The following is a 9,534-nucleotide window of genomic DNA, read 5'->3' on the forward strand; positions in this document are numbered from 1 at the left end:
TTTAAATAGCCTGAAAGTAGCAGACTGTATGAATTGTTACCATAATTAATTTATAATCTTTATGGGGGAGTGTGGCGCAGAGGTTAGAGAAGGTGGGCCTGTGATCGGAAGATCGTCGGTTCACGCCCCGGTACCGACAACATCAAAAATGTGTGTGGGGTAAGTGAAGCACCCACACCTGCCCCCACCCTCATTTGCCCCACTCTGGGCCCATGCCCTTAACCCCCATCTGCTCCCTAAACAGGTCTCTCATTGAAAATGAGTCCTCATGGCTCAATGAGACAACTAAATGAAAAAAAAAGAATAATAACCTATATTGTGGGTGTTTCAAATAAATAATACAATAGTTTTTTTTCCAACCACTTACATTTATTTTGTCATAGCTTTTGTAAATTAAAACCAAAAACAAAGACCGTTCTTCTTTTAAGAATTTCCTCCCCTTTCTAAATTCATCACTAAAGCAAAACTGAATGTCAACTGTTTACACATCCTCATCTTTCTTGTTAGTTTTTACATTAAGTCATCATCAGTCTAATATAGTTTAACAGTTGTCTGTATGCTAAAATATCTCTTCTATGTTTGCAAAATAATTATATTTTCTGAAAAATCTATTTACTTTTACACTCTATTTACAAATAATTGATCCACAGCAATAATATAGCTCATAATCTACAATTGAATGTAGGTCTGAAAAGTTTAAGTTAAATGTTTGTCTCCTCTTGAGGACTTGCTTGATCTTTGAGGTCAGATGTCGTTGAACTGTCAGGCAGAAGTCCTGAAGGTTTGTCACTGAAAACAGAAACAAAACAATTATTTATTTCCTCCTCAGCTCCTAAATATCAAACATTTCACTTTTGTTTCGTCTCACCTTTCTCCGTCTTTCTCTGTCTGTAAAAAAAGAAGAACCATATTGACTTCAATCTTTTTTAGATGAGCTGTTATTTAGTCAAAATGTGTCATGCTGCTTTGTTTTTACCCTTGGCTTGTGTGACATGTTGCCAGATATCTTCCTGGGCACTCCCAGATTCTCAAACGAATGGCTCCGTACTCTGATGGCCCTCTAAAGGACGATTCAGGGGGGTTAAATAAAAAATGTATAATTAGGTCCCAGTCAGATGTTTCTGTGTTTCAGCCCTCACCTTAAAATTTTCTATAAAGCTTCCACCTCCTTCAGACGCAGCTCGCACACCTTCAGAGGAGGGGACAGCAGTGAGCGATGGATCTCCCATCATGCACCGGGAACGGGTGAAGAGTTCATTTCTCAAGCTCTCCAGGAGTGATGAGCGCGTACGCAGCTGAACAGGAGACAAATAAGAAATCTCACATGTCAGAGGAAAATATTATGAAGAACAGTCTGATGGTGGTGATAAACAGAAACATTAATAAAACATTTTGTTTCTCCTTCTACCTCCAGTCTGTTAAACTGCTCGGCCTTATAGCAGGAAATCTCTGCGTTGATCATCTTGGTGAGAAGGAATTCTCTCAGCTGTGAACGCTAAAAGACAAGATAGACGGAAACTGTTCCTCATCCAGAAACACAATATGTAAGACTGAATGCATGGCTCATGTGCAGAAAAGGCAACGTTCAAGTTCAAAGGCAGGTCAACAATAAACTTTAATCAGCAGTGAGGATCTTGTGTCTCTAAAAACTGAGCACAAAAAGTAAAATATTTTGAGCTTGGTTGATTATTTCATTGTTGTAATAAAACTTCTTGGCAAAAAATCTTATTCAGTTGGAAAGTGTGTTATTACTTGTTAAATGGTGCCACGCTTGTTTGGAAAATTTATAGATTGAGCAGCAGAGTTGTGTACGTGGGTATCGCCCATGAAAAACTAGCCAAATGTTTTGTCAAACAATGTGCATTTGTATTTTACTATTGACTGTTTGGTGTCATTTACTGGATTAGATGATTGAAGTCTGAAGAAACAAGACATATTGGCAATTTAACAATCTATTCAAAAGAAGGCCTCAGTAGCATGTGGATGAACCATACACAGCCACAACAGTTTGGCTCCTCCCCATTATGATGCTAACCAGCTTGGTAACCTAGTACTGGGTGGGGGTATCATATTCTTCAACCAGCATTTGTTGCAAGTCAGTCTATATGGTTGTGTTGGTCAGTGGAGTCAATCACAAAATAAGCTGTTTGGCATCAACAGAATATTTGACTAGTTTGATCTATGAGTGCAACCTACATCAATTCTGCTGCTCAGCCCACAGATTTTTCCTTACAAATACAGCACCATTTAAGTGGAAACTCAAGCTTTACAATGGTATATGATTTATTGCCAAAAAGCACTATCAAACAAAGAAATAATAGGCCAAATACACATATACCGGTACTTACTTTTGTGTGGTTTAATTTCACCAGTATGTTTACTGTGATGTGTCAAAAACAGAGACTCTCAGTGAACAAATATAATGAAACAGACTGTGGCTGCAATGCAAAAATACTGGACACGTCAGGAAGTAACAGTGACTGAAAATGATTTAATAGGATCCTACGAGCTTTAAATCCTGTTGTTTCTTACATCTGTAAAGAAGGGAGGATCTGGAACGACGGGACCAAAAGGAGGAACATCTTCTCTGGCTGTAACAGTCACCTGGAGGTAGAAAACAATGACCCGAGTGCACAAGTTCAAATTTTAACAAGGTTGAAACAAAAGTAATCTTGGACCTGTTTTACATCCAGTCTCAGAAAAAATGTAAAATATACAACAAAAATAATGTATTGCAAATGAAGATTAATTTTATAGTGAATCTGCTTTGCAATATTGTATCACTTATTCACAAGATAAAAGTAAATAAAAATTCTACACATGTCTGAAAATGCATGTGTCTGTCTGTTAGCAAAATATTTAATTAGCCATGATATAAATTTAATGAAGCTTTCCGTTTTGAAATGTATTTTTATGTTTATTTCTTGTGATGTTTAGTTTCCGTTTTCTTTGTATGCGTCATTGCATCCCTGTGTTTTCCTGCCACCAGTGTTTGGGCACAGTGAACAACAACAACAAAAAAGCTAGCTTCGCTAACACATATTCCACTAACTACAAAATTAGCTTTGCTAACGCTAAACAGGTAAAAAAGTTAGCAGAAGCTAATGCTATGCCGCTAACTGCTAAGATGAATGTCACTCAATCTGAGTCACATGTCTTTGTCTTCTTCCAATTGAATCCGTCGACCAGTCACGCGTCTTGTCACGTCTTGTCACGTGCACACGTAGTAAGCAAATAGCGTGCCTAACGGATGCTTCGAGAAATGCTACAACTGACAGGAACAAGTTTGTGAATTTGTTAGTGGAATTAAAGTTAGCGAAAGCTAAATAAGCTGAAGTTAATTTTGCTAATGGTTTCCAAAGTGGGCGGCACAGTGGCTCAGTTGGTAGAGCTGTTGCCTCTGAGCGAGAAGGTCGCCGGCTCAATTCCGGCCGGGGGTCTTTCTGGGTGGAGTTTGCATGATCTCCTCGTGCATGCGTGTTTTTTGGGGGGGTACTCCAGTTTCCTCCCACAGACCAGAAACATGCATGTTAGGCTGATTGGTAACTCTAAATTGTTCCTAGGTGTGAGCAAGAGGGTGAATGATTGTTTGTCTCTACGTGTCCCTGTGATGGACTGGAGACCTGTCCAGGGTGTTCTCCACCTTTCGCAGTGACTGCTGAGTATGGGCACCAGTGACCCCTGAAACCCATAAAGGAAGAAGAGGGTAAAGATAATGGATAGGTGGATGGTTTTCAAAGTTAGCAAAAACGCTATTCCACTAAACGAAAAATTATTTTGGCTATTAGCTGTTAGCGGATTGGTGGAACTGTGCCCACCACCACCTGCCACCTTCACCCTTTCACTTTCTGCTCCTCAGCTTCTGCCCCGCCCACTCTCACCTGTTCCCTGTTATTTTATGTCATGTAGCCCAGGTGTTTCCACTCAGCTCATCAGCCCACGTCCATATTAACAGTCAGTCCTTGAGTTTGGCAGTGTGTCCCCTCTGTGTCCCCAAGGGCTTTGGTGTTTTGTTTCTCTTTTTGCTGCCACAACAGTTTTCTGTTTAATAGTGATGGGCATGTGAAGCCTCATGAAGCGTCAAAGCTTCACAGCTTCATTGATGGAGATACCTGGCTGGCGGACAACAGGAGCCATATCAACCTCACACAAGCAACTGAAGCACTAACAATTTCATTTCATGGAAGCAAATAAAGAATAAAAAAAGATTAATTGTATACATTGTTCATTTGTACAAAATAATGATTGTGTCTCAGCATGGATTATGTGTTGTTGCTGAAAGACAACTCCTGTATGCAGAGCGAACACCTACAAACAATTGTAATTTTATTGAAACATAAAATGTGCGTCCTTGGACACGTTGTATTTATTTGACTGAATAAGATCAAATTGATCTCAAACTTTTGAACGTCGTTCACTGAAAACCAATGAACGACACCAAATTCACTTTCCAAAATTCTATCTCCTCACATAACCAACAGTTTTTAAGAATCATGACGCATCTTAAATAGCTTGTGTAGCTGCAAACCATTCAGATCTGTAAAACTGGAATTATCAGAATGCATTGAAACTTTGGGAGCCAATGGAGTGAAATAAAGCAATGCTGACATCTGAAGCCTCGACCATCATTGGTCCTGTGCCGATGGTGTTTTGCTACAAGCTTAGACATGGTGTTATGAATCACTCTGCTTCAGGAAGAGTGACAAGCTCTGAAGCCTCTGTATCATTTGCCCATTACTACTGTTTAATCAATTAAGCTACATCACTGGTAGCAGCCTCCACACCATCCAGGACATCTATCACAGCCCATGTCTGTGTAAACTTTACACAGACATGGTAACTTTACACTGTAAAGCATGCAGCATCATTAAGGACCACACCCACCCAGCACAAGAACTCTTCCGTCTACTACCCTCAGGCAGACGATACAGGAGTCTGCCATCGTGCACAAAAAGACTCAAAGACAGTTATTACCCACAAGCTGTCAGATTACTGAACTCTCAATAAATAACACTGAACAGTTGACAATAATATTGCACTAAGCCACATCTGTGTCACTTAATATGTTTGTTACTGCTGCACTATGTGGCTGTATCATGTATGTCACTACCTTACCATCATACTTCAATCTCAGTGGTACTCACCAGGGCTTAATTTGCAAATCGATTGATGCTGGTACGGTGATCATAGAATATGGTGTAACACCAGCTCAAATTAACTGCTGGTACTCAGTACCTGTGCAATAACCTGTCACACAATCTGTATAGCATATGTTAGTTAAGTGCAATATGAAAATTTAAGCTTATATGTCTGTGAAATACGTATTTATACAAATTCATTCTACTTGTACTGTTATATTCTACCATGTGGTTGTTTACTATATTTGTTTTGGACCTTGTAAATATATATATTTTTTTTTCACTGTCACGATTGGCTGGTGCTGGTGAACCCAATAGTGCAGGCAGGCAGGCAAGGACTCAAGATAATATAAAATAAGTAATTTATTTTACAAAACAAAAGAGCTGACGGGGCAGCAAACTTACACAAACCAGGAAATGAACATGAGCAGAACAGGCATCACAGGGAACAGGACAGGACAGGACAAGACATCACCAGTGGACAGATAACAATGCCAGGACAAGGACTAACACAGAGACACAGACTTATATACAGGAAACACCAATTAGACCAAGGGATGACACTTGTGAGTAATCACAGATGCCAGAGAAGGAGAAAGAGAATGCAAAACATGACCACAACACAAGATGGGGATAGATACTAGAGAAATCCAAACCCTATAAAGAGAAACAGAGGATCAGGGGGAACACAGTCATAAACACGACACCAGGGACAAAACCACAACTCCTACATTCACTTTTTGGTACTTTATGTTGTATCCTTATTGCATGCTTTAGTATTGTTTTGTTTTGTTTTTAGTGAGTTAGACCAGTTCTTCTTATCCTGAACATTTCATTGCAGTGTTGACTTTGTGTTAACCTGCATATGACAAATAAACAACATAACACAACATTTTTAATGTGAACACACTCTTGTTTGTCTGCCTTCTCTGTATTCCTGGGTCCATCACTTGAAAAACTGTTATATATGCACATATATGTGCATATATAAGTATGTCTGTAATATTATTTTGCAAGCTTTAAGTTTTGTCTGGTGTTTCATTCATACACACATACCCACACAGACACGAGTGTTATGTCATGTAAATACAGTTTAGAAATGAGTAAATGTCTTGTCAGCTTGTCCTCATAAACGGGATGAGCATCACTCACCTTGTAGGCCACCCCACCTGCCTCCTCCTCCCTCTGAACCCGTCGCACCACCAGAAAGCAGTGCAGGAAATGGGACTTGATAACGTCACATAAAAAGGGAGTTTGGCCCTCCTGGTACACCAAAGCTACTATGTCATTCCCAATGTGTCGTTTTCTTTGTAACTGAGGAAGTGGGGGGAAAGGAGAAGTTACTGCTTCAAGAAACGTTTGTTTTCAAGAGATACTGTGTGGAAATCATTTTATGAATCATCATCAGCACAGACGGTGAAACAGCTCTGACCTGCTGTGGGTCACCCTCGGTGTAAGGCAGCTTAGTTACAACATGGAACATGACTTCTCTCCCATGAAAGGAAGTGAAGACCGCTTCACTTCCTGTCTGGCCATGACACACGTCCAGTCCTCCTCTGAAGCTGTAAATAAATCAGAAAGTTACCCAGTGAAGCCCAACGTCAGCAGCAAAACTCAAAAAGATGCAAGAGGCTGATAAAATTAAATGTCAAGTGTTTTAAGTTACAGAATCTTTAAAAAAAAAAAAATACACACCATCACACTTTCATGTCAGTTTAGGAACTTGTGAAACCTGTGGTTTAGAAATTCTACTTTATTAAACCACATGTTTAATAAAGACATACAACAGTAATTATTACAAGGATCTCATTTATATTATAACGATTACTTTGAGGAAAATATAAATATATAGCTAGCAGTGACTCATTACCTGCTGTTAAAAAGCAAAATATGAGCGATAATAATATTGATTGTGTGTGTGTTTGTCAGTTTGTTAGCAAAATATCTCAAGAACAACTTTTCAAATTTTAATGAAACACTCCTCAAAGACATCACTGGATGCTCATCTACAACTGATTAACTTATGAAGTCAACTCAGTTTAGCATGGCTGCCACAGCCAGCTGATCTTAGAAAACAAAACTGATGTGGCTCACTCAGTTTTATAGATATCAGGCTAAATTTTGCCACAGTAGCTGCTGAGCACTACACATTGTGCATTTTAAAATTTGGCATTAACTTATGACGTCTGCCCTCAGTGCCATGTTTGTCTGTTAGCAAAATATCTCACAATGAATCATTGAGAAAGTGACATCTGGAGTCATGAGTCAGCCTGATTCAAGATGGCTACACAACTAACATTAGCCAACACATAAGTGGCTAAAACTCAATAGTATTTTTTACAGATATTGAGCTAAAATTGAGTGAGATAGTATCAGTATAAGCACATCACACGACGCTTCACTTTATTGGGTGACATCACCTTAACGTTTATTCTCAAGGTTTTACCATCACATCAGCGGGCGACATTCTTGGATTAATAAGAACCACTGAGATGATGGGTTCATTCTTTGTTCAAAGTTGTCCCTTTAACTAGTTTCTCTCATCCACTAATGATTGTTTTAGGTAGTGCTTGAATATAAAAATCTAGGCGTAATTTTGCAAATTGTTGTTACCCTGTGAATCCATGCAGCTTAACCGTTTCTCCCAGAATCGACAGGAAGTCCTTGAACTGCTCACTTTCCTCTTTGTTACTCAGAACATCCTCCTCTGTGAGCTACAGAGAGAAGAGGATCTGATGAAACGTCCCATTTAGGCAGCATTTATAGGTCAATGTACGTGTATACATACTGTATGTGGCCTTACCTGCCCCTCCTTTTGATATAATACACCAAACTTAAAATTAGAAGAAACTCGGTGCTCATCAAATGTTGTTATGAGGTCTGGAGCCTGAGAAATGAAGGAAACAGGGTTTAGTTCTGAAGAAATCATCTGTTTCCAAACTGGACAAATGACTATAAATGTAAACTCTATGGGATCAGAGTTTAGTTTTGAAATTCAGATTTCAAGGTTTTTGCATTAAACATGCCAAGTCACACATTGCGCCATAATTTCTAACACTTTTTAATATTAAAAACATTTTCTCTGGTTATTTCAGAGCATTACCTTGAGGTAGCTGACCACGTCAAACCTTGAGACAGTCACTTTGTCACAGAGCATCTAAAATAAATACAATAAAAAAAACTCATTGAGAGTTTTTAAAAGAAACGGAACATTTTCTTGCATGCAGAATTAGTTTCTACAAACCATCTATGTGAGTACATTTTACTTTCCTAATATCCTTCTTCCTTTCTCTAAAACATACAACAGTATTTATACTCTATTTGATTCATATACAAACTAATTATGTGTTAATTTATTTTGACACCAAAAAAAATCATTATTCAAAATGGCTGACACAGTGAGCGAAGTATCCTGATGATCTACAATAAACTATTTAATTTATGCAAACACATGATGATTTAAACACATTTCTTATTTCTTAAAGGAATGCTCTTGATGCTGTTCATGTCAAAGTTTCAGATTAAGATGATCTGATGTTGAAAATGAGCTGTTTGGGTCAAATGTTTTAAACATTTTGTGCAATCTCATCCGATTCTGAGTATGTTCTGGATGACTCTCAGCTACTACCATAACCAAACTTTAATTGAAAGGCTGTAAAATTTACAGTTGTAGATCATTTTTTTGTTGCTTAATGTTGATTAGCCATGGCAACAACTTTAAAATGAACGGACTTCAAAAGTTTATTTGTTGTTTATTTGATGTTCAGCCAGTGATGACTTTCTACACGTTTCATTAAAATCCATCCAGAGATTCATGAGATATTTTGCTAACAACCAAAAAAAGTTTTACTTTAGTTCTCAGAATATGACTTTTGATTGACTCCCAGCTACTACCACACCAAATTTAAGTGCAATATTTGTAAAATTGATGGAATTACCACCATTTTGTGTGCTTTTGGGTGGATCAGGTGATCTAACATTTCAGTGCTTAATTAAACAAACTCACTTCAGTACTTTGTGAAACGAGTATTCTTAATGTTAATACATGCTAACATTATTTAGTTGTATTTACTCTTTGTTCAACTGAATATTTAACTTAAGTACTGCACATCTTTTGGTTTGAAAAGCATTTAGTGTTTGTACCTTTGCTAATTCTACAGCAGAAGGCATGTTGGGGAAAATTGATACAGAGAAAGTCCCGTGCAGAGAACATTCTTTCATCCTGTGGGAGATAAAAAGACAATCAAAATCTAAGCAAAAAAAGTCCATGCTCAATAATCCAGGTATACAATCCATCAATTTTCAGTCAGGTCAATAAAATACTTAAGTTATGCAAACACATACAATTTAAACACATTTCTTATTTTTTAAAATAATGCTCCTGATAATATCTATT

The 9,534-nt window shown here is 38.0% G+C and overlaps 1 protein-coding gene across 1 annotated transcript in view; it reads right to left on the reverse strand.

Moving 5' to 3' along the window:
• Positions 1 to 668: 668 nt before the first annotated feature.
• The window catches only part of rap1gapl (RAP1 GTPase activating protein-like), a 12,879-nt gene continuing 4,013 nt past the window's right edge, over positions 669 to 9,534 (reverse strand). The window contains exons 5-16 of the mRNA XM_037676652.1: positions 9,282 to 9,360; positions 8,242 to 8,295; positions 7,942 to 8,025; positions 7,752 to 7,852; positions 6,571 to 6,700; positions 6,291 to 6,452; positions 2,533 to 2,604; positions 1,409 to 1,495; positions 1,140 to 1,295; positions 977 to 1,060; positions 869 to 888; positions 669 to 789 (exon numbers count right to left, since the gene is read on the reverse strand). Of these exons, the coding sequence (XP_037532580.1) occupies positions 702 to 789; positions 869 to 888; positions 977 to 1,060; positions 1,140 to 1,295; positions 1,409 to 1,495; positions 2,533 to 2,604; positions 6,291 to 6,452; positions 6,571 to 6,700; positions 7,752 to 7,852; positions 7,942 to 8,025; positions 8,242 to 8,295; positions 9,282 to 9,360 (1,117 nt within the window). The 3' untranslated portion in view covers positions 669 to 701. The remainder of the gene's footprint in view (positions 790 to 868; positions 889 to 976; positions 1,061 to 1,139; positions 1,296 to 1,408; positions 1,496 to 2,532; positions 2,605 to 6,290; positions 6,453 to 6,570; positions 6,701 to 7,751; positions 7,853 to 7,941; positions 8,026 to 8,241; positions 8,296 to 9,281; positions 9,361 to 9,534) is intronic.

Source organism: Nematolebias whitei, chromosome 5 (genome assembly GCF_014905685.2).
Source record: "Nematolebias whitei isolate Nwh7 chromosome 5, NemWhi1, whole genome shotgun sequence".
Taxonomy (NCBI): domain Eukaryota; kingdom Metazoa; phylum Chordata; class Actinopteri; order Cyprinodontiformes; family Rivulidae; genus Nematolebias; species Nematolebias whitei.